The following is a 23746-nucleotide window of genomic DNA, read 5'->3' as shown; positions in this document are numbered from 1 at the left end:
TTTGAATGTCCACGTTTATCTTCCTTCCTAACCTAACACTTTATCTTCGTCTGCACCCGCTCAACAACGCCTGGTAAGCACCGTTATCGTTCAAATTAGCCCCCGTATGTTACAAGTGCTAAAATGCACGCATTTTATTCTTTTCCTTTTCAAGAACAACGATACGTTGCCGTTTATAATTAAAAATTCCGACCGCATGCACTTCCATTTCTAATCACCAACAGGTTTGCTGCACACGGACCGTGGTCCTTGTTATTGCAACGCGAGTGTCATGCACTCTCGATTGTTCAGTTTCGTTGCGTGGCTTTATGATGATTCTGCAATCACGAGAGAGCGCTGGCGCGGTGCGATAAAAAGCATACATCCAAAACGCTGTCGTACTATTACTAAAGGTAATACTTGCCTCTTTGTAGGTGCGCTAATAGATGATTGCGATACGCTTTATATACTCAAACTCTTAGTCCCGAGCGCGTATAAAGGATACGATGTTCCACGCATGAAAGAGGCGAACCGTAAGCACTGGCACACGATTTTGCCGCAACCAACCGCGCCTGCTGCTAACACCACCCCAGAATCATATTTACTTTGTTTGAAGGCACAAGTTTGGCCAATAAAGTTCTCGCAGTTTAGTCGTGCTCGCCGCGCTGACTGTTTACCTGCGCTCACTGGACTGTGCGTCACAATATCTTCGCCTAAACTGGCACTTCTATGCAGCTTCACAAGACTGATGGCTAGTCTGGAACTCTTCTTCTTTTATCAGTCTATATCATTACCTATTTGCGTGCATGTCTTTTGAAATACTGGCTTGTGGTCTGTAGACCGTCGTCATTATGCTGCGTACATTGTGGTTTATCTAAGGTTCATACATTTGATCCCCTAAACGGCCCTTAATATTTTTAGACGTTTGGGCTTCCTGGTTCGCCAATATGACAAATCATGGCGCTGAAATGCATAAATTTATTAGAAAAATACATTTGTTCATGGTTAGCGCTCGTCTGTCGTCTCAGTTTGTCCTTCTCTGCGCTCTTGCGTCTCTGTCGTGGTGTAACTCTCAATATTGTCCAGTTCATATCATTTATCACACCTTGAAAGTCCCAAAGTTGCACAAAGTAACTGTCATACTCAGGTCGATGGTAGCTTAGATTTTCTTTTTGGCTACCCTCCATGATCCTCCCTAATCGGCCTTCGGAAATATTTGTAGCAAGCATACAGTTTAACAGATTTTGTCTTCGTCTGCAAACACTTATTTATTTATTTATTTATTTATTTATTCATACAATACTGCAGGCCCAAATGGGAGCCCAAGCAGGAGGGGCAGAATACATAAATACATAAATATTTACATATACACATATAACATATACATACACTTATGAAAAAAATACATTAGCAATGCAACGTAGGTAAATATAAAAAAATGAAAGCCACGACTAAGTAAGATTAAGAGAAGGTACATACATTCAAGGAAGACAGCTTGACAAACATTAGATCAGTATCACACGCATATATGAGCACTTGCAACCACTATCGCGAGAGGGGGGAAATATAGTGCCAGAAGTGGAGCAAGCGACTATTGCAAAATACTGAAAATAATAGAGTAAGGAAGATGTGGAAAGTATCAAACAAAATTCACATGTAAAAGAGGAAAACGAAAACAGTAACAAGCCTTGCCGCAATTGCAATACCGTTAATATTGAAGACACATGCGTTCAGTAGAATCGGTGTTTATGAATTGTGATAACCGCAGGGTGTTCCAATCTGTTACAGTGCGCGGGAAGAAGGAAACCTTAGAGGTTAGTTCGGTTGTTATAAGATGGTAAAGAATCAGCGTGACGATGCCGTGTTCGACGCGCTGTGAGTGGTTTAACATAAGCCTGTGGTTGGAGGGACAAACAGTTGTTCTTAGCTGATATTTCGCTTCTAAGTATTATAAAAGCTGTAGAATCGGTAGATGTGTAGTGAGGTGTTCAGTGGTGTTTCTTCAATGCTTTCTTTACAATCCTGTGCATTGCGTGTACCTAAGGTGGTCGTCTGCATTCCCTCAATAAATTCTATTTTTATCTCAATTACGTTACTAGAGAAGAACAAGTATTAACGGTGTTGGATCTGGAGGCCGATCCCAATTGCTGTCCCCCAGATTTTTGGGCTTTGCCCTTGGGTGTGGGAGTTTGGCGAGGTTGAAGATGACCTAGAGGAGAAAACTGGAAGCTTATTTACATTATTCACAGTGAGAGGACCAAGAAATTAAGTCATAGTCACTACGGGCCGGCAGCAACTCGGACGCTGCGGCCCATGGCAAGATGCTCGAAAGAGATGAATGAAGGAATGCTCTCTTGCTGCTCCCAGACTCTGGCTTTAAGCCCTTCAGTGTCTCGAAGTCACGTCACATTCGGCCAATCGGCGAGCCCGCTCAGGTGACGCCATTTTCGGCCAGTCGGCGAGCCCGCTCAGGTGTCGTCATTTTCGGCCAACGGTAGGCGCCCATGCGATTGTGCCACACCCGGCGGAGAGGGTCGCTCCTTGGGCCCCAATTGTCCGAAGACTTACTTCTCTCTGCGGTATTGCCTTCCCGGTCTGCAACTACCGTCACCAAAGCGGACGGGGGGGGGGGGGGGGATTACTGCCAGGGCTTCACGGTGCATTACAGCCGTCTTGCCTCGGGACCCACGTTACCTGGAACAGTACCAGGCTCTCGCTTCACTTTCGGGAAGAGTCAAGTAGTGAATAGCTCCAACTGCGGCACACGAGGTGGGGGACGCCAACTCGTTTGCACGTGCCGTGCCTCGAGAACGGGGTAGATGTGCTTCTGCGCTCCTTAATTTTCTGTGACGCGATTCGATGTGGTCTGGTGAACTCGAAGGAGGCTCAGGAATAGGTCCCGTATCTAACAACGGTATCCTTGAGACGAAGCATAGTCAGCGGTCTTGTTCATATAAAGTAGAATATATTTGTACGAATACTAATACTTGTGGCTGCACGTAGCATTGATGATTTTATAAATTGCGTCTGTCATGCGCTTTTTCCTAAAGTACACTAGCAATTTACCATTTGAGCAATAAGAAACGCAGTTATCGTTAACACCTCTGCTTGAAACGCAGCTTTTGATGGGGGCGAAATGCACTGATACACTATCAACTGCACTGCACTGACACTGCACTGACACTGCACTGGCACCGCACTGGCACAGCGCCGACACTGTGCCGAAACTGGGCTGATACTGGGCTGGAACTGCTCTGAGGCTGCTCTGATACCGCACCGAGGCTGCACTGCACCTGCACTAACACTGCTATAACTGCGGTAACACTCCTGTAACTGCTCTAACACTGCTGTAACACTGCTGTAACGCCTGACTAGCACTGCACTAACCCTGCACAAACATACCCGCCGTGGTGAAAAAGGGGGCGAAATGCGAAAGCACAGGTGTACTTAGATTGAGGTGCATGTTAGATCCCCAGGTGGTCTAAATTTCCGGAGCCCCCACTACAGCGTGCCTCGTAATCAATTATTGTTTTGGCATGTAAAACCCCATAATTCATTTCTTAAGTACTCTAAGAATTTACGATTTGAGCAATAAGAAATGTCGTTTTGCAAAAAAAAAATGTCGGCGAAATGCAAAACACACCAGTGTATTAGCTGTAAGTCCATGTTCAATAAACCGCGGTGGTCAAAATTAACCCGGAGTCGCCAACTTCGGTGTGCCTTATAATGAGCTCGTGCTTTTCTCACTCAGAACTCCACATATTAATTTTTTCTCTAAATAATCACCTAATAAACAGTGAGGCCCCGGTTACTTGCGAGCAGAATTGCAGCATGCTCAGTCATTATGAACTAAATGTCGGGATATTCCTGCAGCGTCACAGTTTAGTGTAAAATTACAGGTGCATGCAACGTAACGCTCTACGCCTTGGAAGCAAAAATAAAGCTTGGGAAGAATTTGTCCGCTTGCAGAGGAACAGTGAGGTTATGGCAAAGTATTCTGCAAACATTTTTTTCTGCTGTATGACTAGTTTTTCTTGCTCACGTGAACGGTCACATTGCAATGAGCCGCTCAGCATATTCACTGACTCGAGGCTGCTGATCGCACCTTTCATGAAATGGCGTGAGGCTTTTGTAGAAGTAATTTTACTGTTTTCACTTGCCACGTACGCCTGTTTCTGTCTAGGTGTTCGACTTCGTCGGAAAGCTGCTGCAGGCCCTTGAAAAGAGCACCGACATCTCTTGCCTAATCTTGGATGCCTCCTTTTCATCTCACCGATGCGGCTCAAGCTTCAAGCGAATGCTTGCCAGACCTACGGCTCCTCCCGACGTGACTGTAATTTGCCACAACCACACTTACCGCACCAAGGCAAACATTGTGTTCGGAGCCCTCATTACCAACAAAACAGTGACCAAGCTCACCATTGAGGGCTTCAAATTGGGTGTCCAGGATTCTAAGTCAATCTCGAAGTTCCTTGCCACCAACAATACCATTCAGGAGATGGCACTCGTTAGTGTTGAGTGGGACTTGAGGAAACAGAAAACTCAGGTGAGGAAGACTTCCGCCAGTTTTCAAATTGTTGAGTAGCACAAGCTAGAAGTTCCTATGGTGTCAGCACAATTCAAAATTTCCATCGCGTGATGTCTTCATAGATGCAAACTAAGGATAATACTTTCTTTCTTATATTGATGACTAGAGTTTTGAATATGCGGACATTATAATTTTAAAGTAATTATATTAAAGTGGCTAAAAAAGTAGAGCAATTTTTCTCACTGTCAATGTTCATTTTGTGGGAGAAACGTTCTCAAAAAAGTGTTTCTTCAATGACCTTCGGTAGTTAATCAGTGCCGCAAAATATTTTAGGCCCTCGTATTCCCGCTGCTGCGCCTATATATTGTCCCATCTGTGCCCTTCGGTTTTTCTTGCGGTTTGGTGGCCCTATCAACCGATTAATCAGTGCCCAAGAACACGTCAAATAAAGGAATAAGACCAATGCTCACAATGGTCTTCAAATTCAACTACTTGAAACACCAAGACGTGGGCTCATTCACGCCCAAAACTATCCTATGCGTTGGCGTCGCCTTAATGTACACGAGTAACTTTATAATGAAGCTTATCTACCTTACCACGATTGCTGATATGCTATGATGTGGTCACTTGCATCTACAATGTGAATATCGTGCCCCTGCTGTCCTATTGCCTTACTGAAGGTATAAGCGCAGCCTACTAGTCTCTCCAAGATGCCGGAAGGCTGCGCCTATAATATCGGTCAGCCACTATCTCTGGCACGAATGACAATATTCTCTCCTTGAGGCGAAAGAGACCAAATTTGAACGACTGCATTTCAAAGAATGTTTTGAAAGACCTCATTTGTGATCAGACGTTTATGCAAGAGAACCTTTAGAAATTCCACATTCGGCGTTTCTTCCATTAAGTGTTTGACGAAAAGGAGTCTTCTTCACGAGAATAACTGTCATTGAATGAAAATTGTAAGAATAAATTTCAGTGTTAAAGACAACCTCCGCTTTAAAATACACAGTCACTCTTGCAGCAACGGCGCAACGCGCTAGCTGCTCTTCCGCTCGGCTTTTGCTAAGACGTTTTATGACTGGAAGTGATTTTATGACCTTTTTGACGTGATCAAACTTGTTTCTATGGTATCTTTCGAGGTATCTCGAAATGAGGTGGTAGAACATGTCTTAGAAAAAGTAATAGTGAGGATCTGTCGGAATGGACTTTATTTTTACCAAGCCTCTATTTTCGCAATGCAAGTCATTGTGCACTCCTTTTTTGACTGCAGTGTAGTGACATTTACAAGATTGGTACGCATCTTGATTTCAGTTTAAACTGCGTTTGCTGCCATTATCATCTATTAATCCAATGGTCCGCCCTTTTCAAACACTTCTACTTGGACGACACTGGTTGGTACTCGCCGGCTGCGGAGACAATAAGCCTTGTCAATGAATAAGTCTTGTGAGTCAATAAGTATTGTCAATAAAAAAGTCATGTCAGACAATCAGTCTTGTCAGACATAAGACTATAAGTCAATTTGGGCATGAATTCGTTATCCAGGCTAACTGCTGTTACAGATGTGGATAAATACCACCAAAATATCAATTTCTAATAGACTATGAAGGTTCTGCAAGTCGCTTATCCTACTGAAACTACACCATACATGTAATTACAGCAATGAAAAGGGAGCGTTACCTATCGGTGATATTCTGGCTGCACAGGCAACAGATGCAAGCGGACATGTTAGCAGCTGAAAGAACCCACAACAGCTGCTACTTATGCTCATCGAACACAACAATATAAGTCGCAAACTTTTTAAATACCATGTGTGCGAAAGCTGACAGAAAATTTAAAGACTTTGTAAGATATCCGTAATTTGCGAATGCAAATCACGAACATCCCGAATTAAAACACGTTTTCTCAAAACGCAAGACATATGTAAACTTCTACAACATATGTGAGGGATTTATTTCGCTACTTTTCATTCTTGATTTCTAGATTTGCTATGGGTTCATGAAGGTTAACGTTTGTTACAGATAGTTTCCGGCATGATGAATATTCCGAAATATGTATTCGGCCTATATGCGAGAATGCCTTTACAAAATTTTTTATCGGTCATCTGAGTTTTTTTTTTGAAGTACACATGCAAGGCTTTGTGGACTCTGTAAATGGAATGCACTTCACAGCTGCGTGTTTGTGTTGTAAGAGAGTAGAGTTGAGCCTCAGCATGCAGCTTTTGCTCAGCTACTCGCATTCCTAGAACAAATGTACTACGTCTGATAATTTATAGAGATGAATCAAGAACTAATTCTTCTGTCTAACATTTTGTATTCCGACAAGCAGAAGATCAGGTGGCACGCTGACCATTTGGCAGGTGGCCTCAGACAAGCAAAGTCACTCCGGCGCCTCGCTCTGGGATCTGACTTTTCTGTTGCCGAGATTCGTTGTATCATCGAAGCCACTCAAGTATGTGAGTCTCTGAAAGAGTTGCACTTTTCGGTTATCCTTGAGGACGATGTTGAGCCGATATCTGCTGCGCGTCAGGAGATGACCAACAACTGGAAGATCACAATTGGACAGTGAGTAATTTGATTACTTCTCTACGTTATCGAGATTGCATAGCCTCCAAGGGGATTCCGGTGCTCAGAGTACCATGTTACGATAGAAAGAAATCTTAACTTATGTGGAAGCTTTGAAGTTGAATGTTTCATTGAAGCGATATTATTGAAGCCAGTGTCATACTCGCGTGTCATCGACGTTGGCGCAGAACAGCAGCACTGGCAACGCACAGTTTGTTCTCTTGTTACCATAGATTCCTGATAACCTTAAGTTCATGGCCCGCATTCAAAGCACACTGTGTGCCATCATTCATTAGGTAACTGTTATTCTCCAGAACCTTATCGGCTTGCGTTGTGACAGTGTTCAAAACATACGCATAGGCTGTGCAGAAAATCATGCCTTTCTGTGCATCAAAAAAGGGGTCTATTAACCTTAAACTATAACGAGACTCCGTAAGTAGCTGCTGTTGTGCGTGGTCCGAGGTACGAGAACGCGCCGTCTCCTCCTTTGTCGTTCTAGTTCCAAAAAAACTACCCCGCTCGCAGAAGATACCGAAAAGTTTGGTTCCAGCACCTACAGGTGTTGAACGGCCCGTTTAACCGCAGATCCACCCGGTATTCTAAAGGTACATGATCTTGTCTTGCCGTTCCTTCCTCCATGGAGCACCTCTATTCAAACAATATTCCACAGTTGCGAGGGCTTGTTTGACTGTTGTAGAAGGACGAGGTCACTTTTCTTAATTCTGTCGAACGAGGTCGCTGACTTGGGGCTGGGCATTGTTAACACAGAAAGGTATTCATTTACCAATGCTCCCAGGAAGTTCGCGTTCTGAGCAGCGGAGCTGTTTCGAGTTGAGTCTTCGCCGTCCATTGTCCGGTGTAACGCACGGGGGCAGGTTCCTGAGTTTGTGTTTGCTCCCAAACACGGGGCGCATGCCCACTATGGTGGATTCGCCAAGAGGCACCTCAGTCCCTACTACTCTATCGGTCTCCTTACCATTCTCTTTCTCTTCTTTGCTCTTGGCGTTTTCCGGTACTGTTTATATATGCACGCCCGGGCACACGTGCACGCGCATATACACATACACACACACACATATGTATGTATGTGTGTGTGTGTGTGTGTGTGTGTGTGTGTGTGTGTGTGTGTGTTTCAGTGTGCATGTATGTATGTATGTATGTATGTATGTATGTATGTATGTATGTATGTATGTATGTATGTATGTATGTATGTATGCATGCATGCATGCATGCATGCATGCATGTATGTATGCATGTATGTATGTATGTATGTATGTATGTATGTATGTATGTATGTATGTATGTATGTATGTATGTATGTATGTATGTATGTATGTATGTATGTATGTATGTATGTATGTATGTATGTATGTATGTATGTATGTATGTATGTATGTATGTATGTATGTATGTATGTATGCATGTATGCATGCATGTATGCATGTATGCATGTATGCATGTATGCATGCATGTATGCATGCATGTATGCATGCATGTATGCATGCATGTATGCATGCATGCATGTATGTATGCATGTATGTATGCATGTATGTATGCATGTATGTATGCATGTATGTATGCATGCATGTATGTATGCATGTATGTATGTATGTATGTATGTATGTATGCATGCATGCATGCATGCATGTATGTATGTATGTATGTATGTATGTATGTATGTATGTATGTATGTATGTATGTATGTATGTATGTATGTATGCATGTATGTATGCATGTATGCATGCATGTATGCATGTCATAAGAAGCCAACAAACACTGACACCAAGGACAACATAGGGGAAATTACTTGTGCTTAATAAATGAAATAAAGAAACGATAGATTAATGGAAATTAAAGTGGATGCACGCGAAATGCGAAGGTTGTGGGTTCGGTTCCCACCTGCGGTAATTTGTTTTTTCATCCACTTTAATTTCCATTAATATATCGTTTCTTTATTTCATTTATTAAGCACAAGTAATTTCCCCTATGTTGTCCTTGGTGTCAGTGTTTGTTGGCTTCTTATAATATGACTAATAAAAATCGGGCCCCTCGGTTAACCCCCCTTTCTCTTCTCGTTCATTACATAACGAGGGTCTCGAATCCGGCTACATTGACGCCTTCAGGTAGCATATGTGGGTTTATTGACCAGCTGCCTTCATCCTAAAAGATCACGTTCTCGTGACGCCTGCGGCAAAAAGACGTTCCACGTCCGCCGCCAAGGTTTGTGAGTGGTGGCGCTGGCTAACACTCCCAGGGTTCTACTAGGACACATAAATACCCAAAAAAGTGGATGGGGAAGCGCCGCCGCGGTAGCTCAATTGGTAGAGCATCGCACGCGACATGCGAAGGTTGTGAGTTCGGTTCCCACCTGCGGTAAGTTGTTTTTTCATCCACTTTAATTTCCATTAATCTATCGTTTCTTTATTTCATTTATTAGGCACAAGTAATTTCCCCTATGTTGTCCTTGGTGTCAGTGTTTGTTGGCTTCTTATAATATGACTAATGAAAATCGGGCTCCTCGGTTAACCCCCTTTCTCTTCTCGTATATATATATATATATATATATATATATATATATATATATATATATATATATATATGTGTGTATATATATATATATGTGTGTATATATATATATGTGTGTGTTGTGGGTTCGGCTCCCACCTGCGGCAAGTTGTTTTTTCATCCACTTTAATTTCCACTAATTTATCGTTTCTTTATTTCATTTATTAAGCACAAGTAATTTTCCCTATGTTGTCCTTGGTGTCAGTGTTTGTTGGCTTCTTATGATATGACTAATAAAAGATCGGGCCCCTCGGTAAACCCCCTTTCTTCTCGTTTATATATATATATATATATATATATATATATATATATATGTATATATGTGTATACGTATGTATGTACATATGTATATATATATTGTAATGAAGCAGACGCGCCCCTGTGTATGTGCCGTCTGAAGAGGACGATGAACGGCCAGGCCGTGATCGCGAGGGAGCCCCGTGCTACGGACAGCCCTTGCAGTGCATTGATTTACCTAGGGTTCCACAACGTTGTGAACGACAATAAACCTCATTCGCATTTGGTGGAGGTTGCTGGGGTCCTTCGCCTCATCCTGGAGCTTCGCACTCGAAAGCTGCCAGCAAGATCGCCTTGCACTATGCCTGATCCCGCCACCTCGTTGCCTGCACCACCGGTTGACACTGTCATCTGCGCCGGCGTCGCTTGTCAACGCGACGCACCCATTTTCAGTGGGACCACCGAACAGGACGTGGAAGACTGGCTGTCATCGTACGAACGTGTAAGTGCCCATAACAAATGGGATGACCAGTCTAAGCTGACCCACGTGCCATTATACCTAGACGACGTAGCGAAAGTTTGATTCTTCAACAACGAATCAGACTTTACAAGCTGGTCCGCGTTTAAGATTGTGTTTGCTGAAGTGTTTGATAGCCCACCTGTGCGTAAGCTACGCGGTGTACAGCGTCTACGCCAGCACGCACAGCAGCCTGGAGAGACACTCCCCAGCTACATCGAGGATGTTCTCGATTTGTGCAAGCGGGTAAATCCGAACATGTCAGAGGATGAAAAGTTCAAACACATCCTCAAGGGCATCGAGGACAGCGCATTCCAGATGTTGCTGGCCAAAAGCCCAAGTAGCGTATCCGTCCTCATTAACCTCTGCCAGAGCTTTGACGAGCTGCGCCGCCAATGTTCCATCGCCCACCAGAACATTCAGCACGCCGATTCCGTCACGAGCATCACTGTTTCTGCCGAAATAACCAACTCGATCCTCTCGCAGCATATCAAAGTGTTTATTCGTGAAGAGGTGGCCAGGCAGCTCTCGCTGCTGCATCACAGTGACACGCCTACGGCAGCTTTGCCTCCAGCGCTGCAGCAAGCCATCTGAACTCAGATATCTGAAGCGCTTCCTGCAGATCCTACAGCCCCCCCTCCCCTCCCCCCCCCCCCCCCGCCACGCAAACCTATGGGTGCTCCGCCAGCGCATACCAACTTTACCACTCCCCCTACGTCGCTGCCTCTCAGTTATGCAGCCGTGGTTGCCCGGCCACCTGCGCAGACAGCTTCCTTTTCATCGCCCATGCATCCGGATTCCTTTCCGGTTGCCCGACCGCCACCAGAGTTTTTTCGTCCCACCGTCCCACAACGCCATCGTCCCTGCTTTTTCCCCATGTCATCGCCGCCAACTTCTCGCTCTCCTTCACAAGTTTGTCTCTTCTTTCGACTGTCATCAGACATCGCTGGGCTGTGCCACCATTGTTTCTCACTCCATAGACACCGCTTCCCACTCCCCCTTGCGACAGCACCCGCATCATGTCTCCAACGAAGAGCGCCGAATCATCACAGAGCAAGTGGACGACATGTTCAAACGTGAAGTCATCCGTAGATTTCTAAATCCTTGGTCTTCACCTGCCCTATTGCTGAGAAAAATGATGGCTCAATTCGCTTTTGTATCGACTACGGACGCCTAAACAAGATAACGAGGAAAAACTTTTATCCTCTGCCTCGAATTGATAACGCTCTAGACTGTTTACAAGGCGCAGAATACTTCAGTTCCTTGCATCTCCACTCCGGGTACTGTCAAGTTCCAATGGCTGAGCCTGAACGTCCGAAAACCGCATTCGCTACACCCGATGGCCTCTACAAGTTTAACATCGTGCCCTTCGGGTTGTGCAACGAGCCTGCTACGTTTGAGCGTATAATCTACACCATCCTTCGTGGCCACAAATGGAAGACCTGTTTATGTTACCTAGACGACATCGTCTTCTCAACCGATTTTCCGACGCACCTCGCTCGCCTGCATGACGTTCTGACCTGTCTCAAATCTGCCGGCCTACAGCTTAACCTCAATAAGTGCCGTTTTGCTGCAAGAAAGCTAACCATATTGGGTCACGTTATCTCAAAAGACGACGTCCTCCCGTACCCAAGCAAGCTCCACGCCATTGCAGACTTCCCGACGCCCACGTTTATCAAAACCCTTAGAAGTTTTATTTGCTTATGTTCCTATTTTCATCGCTTCGTACGCAATTTCGCACCCATCATGGCGCCTTTGACAAGTTTACTTTTCGCCAGTAACGGCATATCAGCGTGGTCACCTGAATGTGATGCAGCGTTTCAGCAGTTGCACCACTTGTTGACCTCACCACCGATACTTCGCCACTACGACCCTGACGCTCCCACGGTAATACATACTGACGCCTGCATAGTTGATTTTGGCGCGGTCTTAGCGCAACGGAAAGCTGGCTATGATGAATACGTCGTCGCTTAAGCGAGCCGTACTCTAAAGAAAGCAGAAATAAATTACTCCTTCACAGAAAGAGTGTCTAGCGAACATCTGGGCGCTAAACAAGTTTCGCCCGTATCTTTACGGCCGTTCTTTCGCCGTTGTTACTGACCACCATGCCCTTTGTTGGCTTTCTTCCCTGAAAGACCCGTCTGGACGGTAAGAACATTGGGCGATTCGCTTGCAAGAGTACGATATCCACGTCATGTACCGCTCCGGTCGCAAGCACTCCGACGCTGATGCGCTCTCTCGCTCCCCACTGACGCCTGATTTGGCGTCTTTGTCAGCGTCCTCGTCCACCCTGTCTCCATTCACTACCACTGACGTGCGCACAGAGCAGCGCGAGGACCCAACCCTTGCATTGTTACTTGACTACCTTGCAGGAAGACGAAGGGCCGAGCCGTGATCGCGAGCCAGCCCTGTGCTACGGACAGCCCTTGCAGTGTTTTGATTTACCTGGCGTTCCAGAACGTTGTGAACGACAATAGACCTCGTCGCAATATATATATATATATATATATATATATATATATATATATATATATATATATATATATATATATATATATATATATATATATATATATATATATATATATATATATTGCAGTGCGTAATGTGCATGTGGCACAGTTGCTGAGATCAACAGCCACCGCTGCAGCGCGAGACCCGAGCTCGGGCTGTTGATGCGACGCGCTAGGACTCGTGATCTAGAGCTGCCTGCGATCCCTCGAACGAGCTGCGATAAACCCCATTTCATTTGTTGGAGCTGCGGGGTAACCTTTAAAACTGGAACTCCGAAGCCGGACGCTACGGACTGCTGCGACCATGCCTGACGAAACCACCCAGGAAGATGCACCACAGCCTCCGACGGTCGTAGTTTCCAGTGCATTGCGCCAGCGTGGTCCTGCCATCTTTAGTGGCACCAATGATCATGACGTGGAGGATTGGTTGTCATCTTACGAACGGGTGAGCCAGCATAACAAGTGGGACGACGTCCCCAAGTTGCACAATGTGCTGTTTTACTTATCCGACCGCTCGAAGACAGCTTTCATTATGCCTGATGGCCTGTATGAGTTTAAAGTAATGCCATTCGGCCTCTCCAATGAACCCGCGACATTCGAAAGGATGATGGACAATACTCTACGAGGCCTCAAACGGAAGACGTGCTTGTGTTATTTAGACGACGTGGAAGTTTTCTACCCTGATTTCACCACTCACCTCTCTCGTCAACGCGAAGTCCTTACTTGCCTTACCACCGCGCCGGCCTTCAACTCAACTTGAAAAAGTGCCGCTTCAGAGCCCGCCAGCTGACCATACTTGGCCATGTCGTGTCCAAAGACGGCGTCCATCCCGACCATGACAAACTTCGTGCTGTCGCAGAATTTCCGCGGCTGACTACAGTGAAAGAGCTCCGAAGTTTTATCGGTCTTTGCTCTTATTTTCGACGCTTTGTACGCAATTTTGCCTGCATCATCGCTCCTCTGACGAAGCTCCTGGCTGGCCCTGGTGACCTTTGCGACTGGACTCTGGCATGTGACCAAGCCTTCACGACTTTGCCTCGTCGGCTTACCTCACCGCCTGTTCTACGCCACTACGACCCGAGTGCACCGACTGAAGTTCATACTAACGCCAGCGGCGTTGGTCTTGTAGCCGTCCTTGCACAACGGAAGCGTGGCTTTCCAGAATATGTGGTTGCATATGCGAGTCATGCCCTCACGAAGGCAAAATCCAATTATTCTGTCACGGAAAAAGAATGTTTGGCTATAGTTTGGGCCTTAAACAAATTTCGCCCTTACTTGTATGGCCGTCCATTCGACGTTGTGACAGACCACCACGCGCTCTGCTGGCTTGAGTCACTGAAAGACCCGTCGGGGCGCTTTGGACGTTGGGCTCTTCGGCTCCAAGAATTTGACATTCGCGTCATATTGGCGGCGAGGAGTTACGGAGTCGCCATCTAGCGAAAGCGCCTCGCTGGCGTAGTATGAGGGATCATGCGGGGCGCTCCTCATAGGTTTTACTGTCAGCGCTCACTGAAAACACCACGCGCGAGCTCTCCCGGACATTTCTGTAAGTACTTTCGAAACGAGAGAAGTTTTTTACTGTCGAAATAATAATCTTGGGCAAAATGAAAGCACACAATCGTTTACAGACGCTATCTCTTTACCGAATACGTACAATGAACGCCACTACGCGCAGTCGCCGCGATGGAGTCTCCCGAAGCGGCTTCTTGGGTGGAAGGTAGGTGAACGCTGAGAGCAAACTATCTTAAATATGTTCTTATAGTGTTTGTATAACTAAATGGAGCGTAATAGAATGAAGCCTCAATGCAGCGATCGCGCAGATTCGCAGCGAGCGACTGCGCGTCTGCATGCTTGTCCGCGCACTGTTTCGCTTTCTCCGCGCGCGCGTTTTCGCACCGTGCCATGAGCTTTAGGCCGCAGAATATGAGCATTTGACAGTATACAAGCAACCATTGTTACGTGGGCGCTAGAGCTGTTCAAAAATAATTTCATTGTAGAGACTTCGACGCCTATGGGGACTGTGATGTGCCATCGCGACGATTCAATCTTTTTTTTTCTAAATTCTTTGACCTTTCTATATTATTTCTCGAGTTGCGTCGCACTGTATGTTTATCGGTGTTCTCAGCGTGCAATTTCCCGCTGCTCCTTTTTTGTAATCCAGTGCATGCATTAATCCATAACACAAACATGACCATATGCCATGCTTTCTTTAATGTGCTTCTTACCACTCCCTTTCCACTCCAGTGAACTTGCCAGTATCTATAGCATCGAAAAGTTCATAGACCAAACTGTCATGACATTAGTCGGGCAGCGGACTCGGGCGAGCGTCTCTGCGCGTTTTCAGAGCATTGCGGACCGGGCGCCGTAGCAGAAATCTTCCTCACGTCTGTGCTTGCTGCATACCCGAGTTGTAGCCGATGTTTGCCGGTTTTATGTTTCGCGAGCCAAACTTCACGCAGCTTGTCCTGCGGCTACGTGTGAATAAGGCTGACTGCAGGCTACGTTCCGTACATCCGGCATTGTCGCACCGAGCAGTAGCCTACCATGTTGCGCGCCTTCAAAGGCAGCCACTACCTATTGTAGTGCATTTAAGCGTTGTAAAGGAGACACTCGTAGCGGGAAAATTTCGCCACTAAATGAGGACCGCAGCGTACGAGGGAATTTAAACTCTCGTTTTCAGCTCGCTTCGGCGCTCCCGAAGCAGCCGACGCGGCCGCTATGTCCACGTGGTCCCTCCTAGCACGTCACGCCGACGGTGGCGCCAGCTTTTCCAGTGGTGGAGCTCGAGGCTAATACCGATTCGGGCACCAACATTCTGATGCAGGTGCGCTCTACCGTTCGCCCATGCGATCCGACGAAACGCCACCTTCATCCATAGAGTGCTCGGTTACTACGCTTGCTGTTACTGACATGCCGTCTGAATAGAGAAAAGATCCGTGGATTGTTTCTCTCATTGACATTCTTAGCAGTTCTTCAACGCCCACATGCCCTCGAGCCCTTCGTCGCCAAGCCACCCACTTCGTAATACGGCACGCCGTCTTGTACCGCGGAAACTATCAGCAAGACTGTCGCAAGTGGCTTCTAGTCACCCCTCGCCATTTGCGTTGCGACGTATGCACGTATTTCCATGCAGACGCACATCAAGCTCATGCTGGCGTCCTGAAAACCTATATATACGAGTGACTCCGCCAGTGGTGCTACTGGCGCGGCATGTATTCTTATGTCCGCAAATACATTCGGTCATGTGCAGCCTGTCAGCGACGCAAGACATCTCATACGACAGGCCCTCTGCAACCTTTACCGTGTCCTGCACGTCCTTTTGATCGGGTTTGCATTGACCTTTATGGGCCTCTTCCATGCAGTGCTAACGGAAATCGTTGGATAATTGTCGCTGTAGACCACCTGACAAGATATGCTGAAGCTGCTGCACTTGCTTCGGCTGCTACTCGCGACGTCGCCGCGTTAATCTTACGACATTTCGTCCTGCGGCACGGCGCACCGCGAGAACTGCTCAGTGACCGAGGCCGTGTCTTCTTGTACGCAGTTATTAATGAGCTACACGCCGCGTGCCGCACTATTCACCGCACCACTACGGCGTATCACCCACAGACTAACGGTCTAACGGAACGATTCAACCACACTCTTGGGGGCATGCTCACCATGTATGTTGCGTCTGATCATTCCAATCGGGACGATGTCCTCCCTTTTGTGACGTACGCATACAATACCGCCGTTCAGGCTACCACAGGCTTCTCACCATTTTTCCTTCTTTATGGACGTGAACCATCCACTACCCTCGACACCGTTATACCATATCACCCGGATGCCTCTGAATTCACCCCTCTTTCCGAAGTTGCTCGCCATGCTGAAGAGTGCCGCGAACTGGCTCGCTCGTTCACGTCGGATACCCAAGGAATCCACAAACATCGCCACGACAACGATCAGCCCACACTCCTTCGCCGTGGACTCTCACGTCTGGCTTCGGCTGCCCTTCCAAGCTCCAGGCCTTAGCCCAAAGCTTGCTCCGAAATATCAAGGTCCGTACCGGATCGTCGCGTGTACTCCGCCTGGGAATTATGTGGTCGAACCGGTGACGCCATCTTCGGACAAACGCCGCCGTGGTCACGAGACCGTTCACGTCAGCCGCCTGAAGCTGTACCACGACCCCCTTATCACGTCATCACCTTAGGTCGCCAGGATGGCTCCTCTTCGCCACGGGGAAAGTTGTAGTGGATAATATGCATGTTGCACAGTGCGGACTGCCACCGCTGCGGCGCGAGACCCGAGCTCGGGCTGTTCATGCGAAGCGCTAGGACTCATGATCTAGAGCTACCTGCGATCCCTCGAACGAGCTGCAATAAACCCCATTTCAATATATATATATATATATATATATAATATATGCAGCGCAACCTTGTTAAACCAAAGTTGGCCGGAGCTCGGAAAAAGTACGTACAAAAGGGTAGTACTCCTTAACCCAAATAGCACGAGATTGTCCCCTTATGTGTGACAAACGTAACTCGGGGAGAGAGCAGTGAAAGGGCAAAAACGTGCAGTATTTATTCACGTCGCGCGACAAAAGTTTATTTTCGTTTAATGCCGCGGTGGCCAAGCAGCAACCACAGTGGCCTAAAACTTGCTAGAGCTGCGAATAATGTTTTAAGCCAGCCGCCTCCGCAAGCACGCACATGCCATATTCCTTCTTGGCGTTACATATCCTCCGTGCACGGGCGCAGTAGCACTGTACAAGTCGCGGGGCACCTTTTTCCTTGCGGGGTGCTTTCTGGTGGCGTCGATTGCGTTCATGAGGCTGGCGTAACAAGCAGCTTCTGCCGCTGTCAGGCCTGAATCGCCCGTGTATGTCGCTTTCCGTGTTGTGCTCATCACTGTCGTTAGGCGACACTTCGGCAACAACAGAGGAAACGTTGAGCGAGAAGTCAACCCTAGTAGAAACTTAGTCTCCGAAATGCCGCACGCCGTAGTCAAGGGTAGATTCCTCTCTCATTCTGGCGCCGACTTCTTGGTGCCACTTCGATAGCACGAACAATGACAAAATTTTCTGTTATGCTGAGCACCCGGTATTTTTTATACGAGCTTCGGCATGACGTGGGTCGTACCTTGCACGACGTCAAAACGCTCAGGCACGGCACCGAAATGATGATGATAATAAGGCTTAACTAGCTAACACACCAGGCGCTTGGAGGCCGTTCGGATCTCTGAGGCTTGTTCGGCCAGGCCGCCCGATGGGTACGACATACCGCCGTGATTGCGCGACGAATAATGGAAACACTACATGTTACCGGATACGTACGGTTTATGCTGAAAAGCGCACTACGTGCAATGTGCACTGTGCCGAGGACTTGAGTTTAGGGCTATATATATATATATATATATATATATATATATATATATATATATATATATATATATATATATATATAATATTGTTCAGAAATTTATTAGCAACGAACGGAAGCGGATGGCCACCAGTCACGAGCGTTCTGCCATGGACTGCAACCACGTGCTCACACCGGTCGCGATGTTGCTGAGGCGCAGGCTACTCTTCTTCGTTACCACTGCCCTACGCAGGAAAAGGCGCCATCCTGGTATTTTTGATAGTTTTGCGGAGAGGCCGGGTGTGGTAGCGGGTACCCGAAGCCAGACGAGGGAGCTAGGAGAAAAAGTTGGTGCAGAACAGTCGGCAGGTTGACGCGATTGCTGCTGCCACTGGTCGTCGGTGGAAATAGAGCGGGCAAGCTGGCGGCATTCCTCGGCATATGTAGCAGCTTCAGATAGCGGAGTACTTTCGGACGCGTCAGGTTTATATGAAAGAATGGTATCGAGCGTATTAGATCGTTCTCTTCCGTATAGGTGAATGTAAGGGGAAAATCCAGCATTTGTACCTCACGAAAGGAAGAACTTGGTCCCGATTTGAATGATCAGAGCCAACGTACATCAAGAGCATAACGCCCAGAGTGCGGTTGAAGTGCTCGGTCATGCCGTTTGTCTGAGGATGGCACGCTGTACTGGTGCGATAGACTATTGGGCATTCGTCGAGTAGTACCCTCGAAGCATCAGATAGAAAGGCGCTGCCTCTATCGCTGAGAAGTGGGCACCGTGGCGAAGAACGAAATGTCGTAGCAGAAACGATGCAACGTCTCGGGCGGTAGTATTCAGCAGAGCGCCTGTTCAGCATAGCGGGTCAAGTGATGCACTGCAAAACTAATCCAGCGGAAGCTTGCTGGAGTGGATGGTAGCGGTCCGTATATGTCAATACCAACAGATCAAAGGGTTGACTAGGGCAGCGAAATGTTGTGGCGGGTACACTTCTCCCGGAGGTAATTTTCGGGTTGCCATTGAGCAGAGGATTGAATGAACTTTTGGACGTAGGAATACGTGGAGTGCCAATAAAATCGAAGGTGTGGTCGAGCGTAGGTCTTGAAGAGGCCGTCATGCGTGCAGTGAGGGTCTGCGTGGAAAGCGTTGCAAAGTCACGGATATGGCGTGGTATCACAAGAAGCCACTTGCGACTATCAGAAAGGTAGTTACGACGATAAAGAAGGCCGTCGCGAATGCAGAAGTGGGCAGCCTGGCGGCGAAGAGCGTGAGGTGGTGAAGAGGTGGATGGTTCATAAAGGATGCTGATGAGAGCGCTGATCCAGGGATCCTTGCACTGCTCCGACGGAATGTTGCGCAGTGCATGAGATGTAGGTGTGTGCGTAAGGGCGGATAGACAAGCGCTTTCAGCGGAGACCGGTGAGCGAGAAAGGGCGTTAGCGTCCGTGTTTTTCCGCCCGGAACGGTAGAGAACGCGGATGTCCTACTACTGTAGCTTAAGGGGCTCAGCGAGCAAGTCGGCCAGATGGGTCCTTAAGGGTGGCAGTCTACAAAGGACGTGGTGGTCAGTGACGGCATCGAAAGGGTGACCATACAAATAAGGACCGAATTTTCTAAGGGCCAAAATAATGGCTGAATACTCGTTTTCTGGAACTGAGTAATTAGCCTCTGCCTTTGTTACAATTCGGCTCACGTAGGCGACGACATATTCCTCAAACGCCGCTTTTAGATGCACTAGTAGAGCTCTGAGTCCGACGCCGCAGTCATCTTTGTCACCACATAGAAGGGCTGCCAGGGGTACACGTATGGAGGCGAAATTTTGAATGAAACGTAAGAAATACGAGCGTAAACCAAGAAAACTTCAAAGCTCCCGGCCGCCATTAGAATCTGAACTTGGTAACATTAGAACGTTATCCAGTGAAGCGAATCTAGCAGTGTTATTGGAGGAATTACAGGGTTGTAAATGACAAAGGAGGACAAAAGCGTATACAGTGCTAAAAGCGGGCACGTCGTCCGCTACCGGGGCTTAGCTGAGAGACGAGAACTAGGAGCCGGATTCCTGATTAATAAGGATATAGCTGCTAACATACAGGAATTCTATAGCATTAACGAGAGGGTGGCATGTCTTGTTGTGAAACTTACTAAGAGGTACAAGTTGAAGGTTGTACAGGTTGACGCCCCTACATCCAGTCAAGATGACGAGGAAGTCGAAAGCTTCTACGAAAACGTGGAGTCGGCGATGGGAAACCTCGAAACGGAATACACTATACTGATGGGCGACTTCAATGCCAGGGTAGGCAAGAAGCAGGCTGGAGACAAGTCAGTGGGGGAATATGGCATAGGCTCTAGGAATAGCAGGGGAGAGTTATTAGTAGACTTTGCAGAACAGAATAATCTGCGGATAATGAATACCTTCTTCCGCAAGCGGGATAGGCGAAAGTGGGTGTGGAAGAGCCCCACTGGCGAGACTAGGAATGAAAGAGAGCTCATGCTCTGCGCTAACCCTTGCATCATACAAGATGTGGACGTGCTCGGCAAGGTGCGCTGCAGTGACCATCTGATGGTAAGAACTCGAATTAGCCCAGACTTGAGGAGGGAACGAAAGAAACTGGTACATAAGAAGCCAATAATTGGGTTAATGGTAAGAGGCAAACTCGACGAATTCCGTATCAAGCTACAGAGCAGGTATTCGGCTTTACCTCTGGAATAGGACCTTCGTGTTGAAGCAATGAACGACAATCTTAAAGGCATCATTAAGGAGTCTGCACTAGAAGTCGGTAACTCCGTTAGACAGGATACCAGTAAGCTATCGCAGGAGACGAAAGATCTGATAAAGAAATGCCAATCTATGAAAGCCTCTAACCTTACAGCTAGAATACCACTGGCAGAACTTTCTAAGTTAATCAAAAAGCGTAAGACAGCTTACATAAGGAACGATAATATGAGTAGAATTGAGCTTGTTCTCAGGAATGGAGGAAGTCCAAAAGCAGCGAAGAAATTAGGAATAGGCAAGAACCAGATGTATGCGTTAAGGGACAAAGTCCGCAATATCATTACTAATGCGAATGAGAAATTTGAAGTGGCTTTGGAGTTCTATAGAGATTTATAGAGTAAGAGTGGCACCCACGATGATATTGTGAGACGATAATCTAGCGGAATTTGAAATCCCACAAGTAACACTAGAAGTTGTAAAGAAAGTCAAGGGAGCTATGCAAAGGGGGAAAGCAGCTGGGGAGGATCAGCTAACAGAAGAATTTTTGAAGGATTGTGGGCAGATTGTTCTAGAAAAACTGGCCACCTTGTATACACAATCTTGGCAGAACGCTAACATAATCCTAATCCACGAGAAAGGAGACGCCAAAGAGATGAAAAATTATAGACCGATAAGCTTGCTGTCCGTTTCCTACAATGTATTTACTAAGGGCATCGCAAATATAATCAGGAACACCTTAGACTTCTGTCAACCAAAGGACCAGGCAGGATTCCGTCAAGGCTACTCAACAACAGACCATGTTCACACTATCAATCAGGTGATAAAGAAATGTGCGGAATATAAACAAACCTTATATATAGCATTCATTGAATACGACAAAGCGCTTCATTCAGTCGAAGCCTCAGCAGTCATGGAGGCAATACGGAATCAGGGTGTGGACGAGGGATATGTAAAATACTGAAAGATATTAATACGATATCATCGAGTGATGCTAAAAGGATGAGCCGCCGCGAGAACGACGACGAAGTGGGTCTGTGCCTTTCGCGCGAGTGAGTGTCGGCCTGGCGATCTGGCTCCAGTGTAAATAGCCTGTATGTAGCCTCTTTATTCTGTGTCTTTCCACAAGTACCATTCTGGTGGAGGTCGGCTATCCCCGTCCTCACCACGGAACTCCGGAGTGGTTGGTACATCGAGCTTGTCACCATGCCTCCCGGTGGCGAGACCGCCTCTGCAACGGCTTCGGCTTGTCCGACTGCTCCAATCATCATGGTTGCCCAAAATCGCGACCCTGGTGTGTTCTCTGCCCTGGAGGAAAAGGGCGTTGACGAATGGATCAAGCTCTATGAACACGCCAGTGCTAATACCAGGTGGGACCCAACGATAATCCTCGCCAATGCCATCTCTTATCTCGGCGACACCCCACGCGTAGGGCACCAAACGCATGACGACGAGATAAACAGTTGGGACAGTTTCAAAGAAAAGCTCAGGGAACTGTTCTACGACCCCATTGGGCGCAAGGCTGCCGCGAGAAAACCTCTGGCGTCTCGTGTTCAGACATCTACAGAGCCGTACGTTTCCTACATCCTCGACGTCTTGGCTCTCTGCCGCAAAGCTGACGATACTATGTCTGAAGCAGATAAAGTGTCGCATGTGCTAAAAGGCATCGCCGACGTTGCTTTTAATTTGCTTGTTTTCGGCCACGTCTCGACTATCGACGCCATCATCAAATAATGCCGTCACCTTGAACAAGCTAAGAGCCGCCGTATCACATATCGCATCACGCGGCTACCCAACACTGCTGCTACGTCGACATGTGAGGGTCGACCGTGTCAGACCACTCCCTGCGACGACGTAACTCGTATCGTTCGCCGCGAGCTCGAGGCTGCATGTTTGCCAGCTTTCTCCACGACGCCTCCCGATGCACAAGCAACCACGATTGCGCTTATTCAGGCCGTCGTCAGAAAGGAATTTGAGAGCATGGGTCTCAACTCCGTGTGTTCATCATCTACACCCACGGTTGCCCAGTTCTCTAGCAGCCCTCCTCGTCCCCGGCAGTCCTTCTCTGCCGCATCTCGCAGCAACCCGTCTGAATGGCATACCCCCGTTGACAGGCCGATCTGCTTTCACTGCTGTCGCATCGGCAACGTCGCTCGTCACTGCCGCAACCGATGGCCACCACCGCCTCGGACCCACACCGCCGCTCATTCCCGCCCCTTTGGACCTTCAGTTCCCTATGCCACCCGCCATGAACCCACTGCCGCTGATGCTCCTGCCCCGAACCTTCACTACAGCCGCTCGCCCTCACCTCGATGCCATAAGTCTCGTTCGCCCCAACCCCGTCGCTTCTATCCATCGCTTATCGCTTCCCGGATCCAGCCGGAAAACTAGGAACTGCAGCTTGTAGAGGTGAAGCTGCATTGTCCACCCAGCACTCAAATCCTCTGCGGACGTTACACACGAACCAAAATCTTCTTGACGTCGACGTTGATGGCTATCCTGTCACGGCACTCATCGATACAGGTGCACATCTTTCTATTATGAGTGCTGCCTTCCCACGACGACTGAACAAGCTCCTCACCCCCACATCGGCACGCGTCGTCCGCGTTGCGGATGGCGGCGCTGTGCCTATCATCGGCATGTGTACGACACGTGTTAGCATCGCCGGCCGCCATACTCCTGGCCTCTTCCCCATGATTGCTCATTGCCCCCCCCGGCCTCATTCTCGGCCTCGATTTTCTCTCCGCGCATTCTGCTCTTATTGACTGCTCTGCCAGTACCCTTCGCCTTAAGTTGCCG

General features: G+C 47.5%; 1 protein-coding gene across 5 annotated transcripts in view; it reads left to right on the top strand.

Annotated features, from left to right (window-relative positions):
- The window catches only part of LOC139057613 (NLR family CARD domain-containing protein 3-like), a 129506-nt gene that overhangs the window by 61532 nt on the left and 44228 nt on the right, over positions 1-23746 (top strand). For all 5 annotated transcript variants that reach the window (XR_011512939.1, XM_070536149.1, XM_070536151.1 and 2 more), the window contains 2 exons: positions 4163-4525; positions 6833-7068. Coding sequence is in view for 4 of the 5 variants with exons in the window: in XM_070536149.1 (XP_070392250.1) it covers positions 4163-4525; positions 6833-7068 (599 nt within the window). In the remaining variant the exon portion in view is untranslated. The remainder of the gene's footprint in view (positions 1-4162; positions 4526-6832; positions 7069-23746) is intronic.

This window comes from Dermacentor albipictus, chromosome 3 (genome assembly GCF_038994185.2).
Source record: "Dermacentor albipictus isolate Rhodes 1998 colony chromosome 3, USDA_Dalb.pri_finalv2, whole genome shotgun sequence".
Taxonomy (NCBI): domain Eukaryota; kingdom Metazoa; phylum Arthropoda; class Arachnida; order Ixodida; family Ixodidae; genus Dermacentor; species Dermacentor albipictus.
The sequence above is the reverse complement of the archived record's forward strand: the minus strand, read 5'-3'. Positions and strand labels throughout refer to the sequence as shown.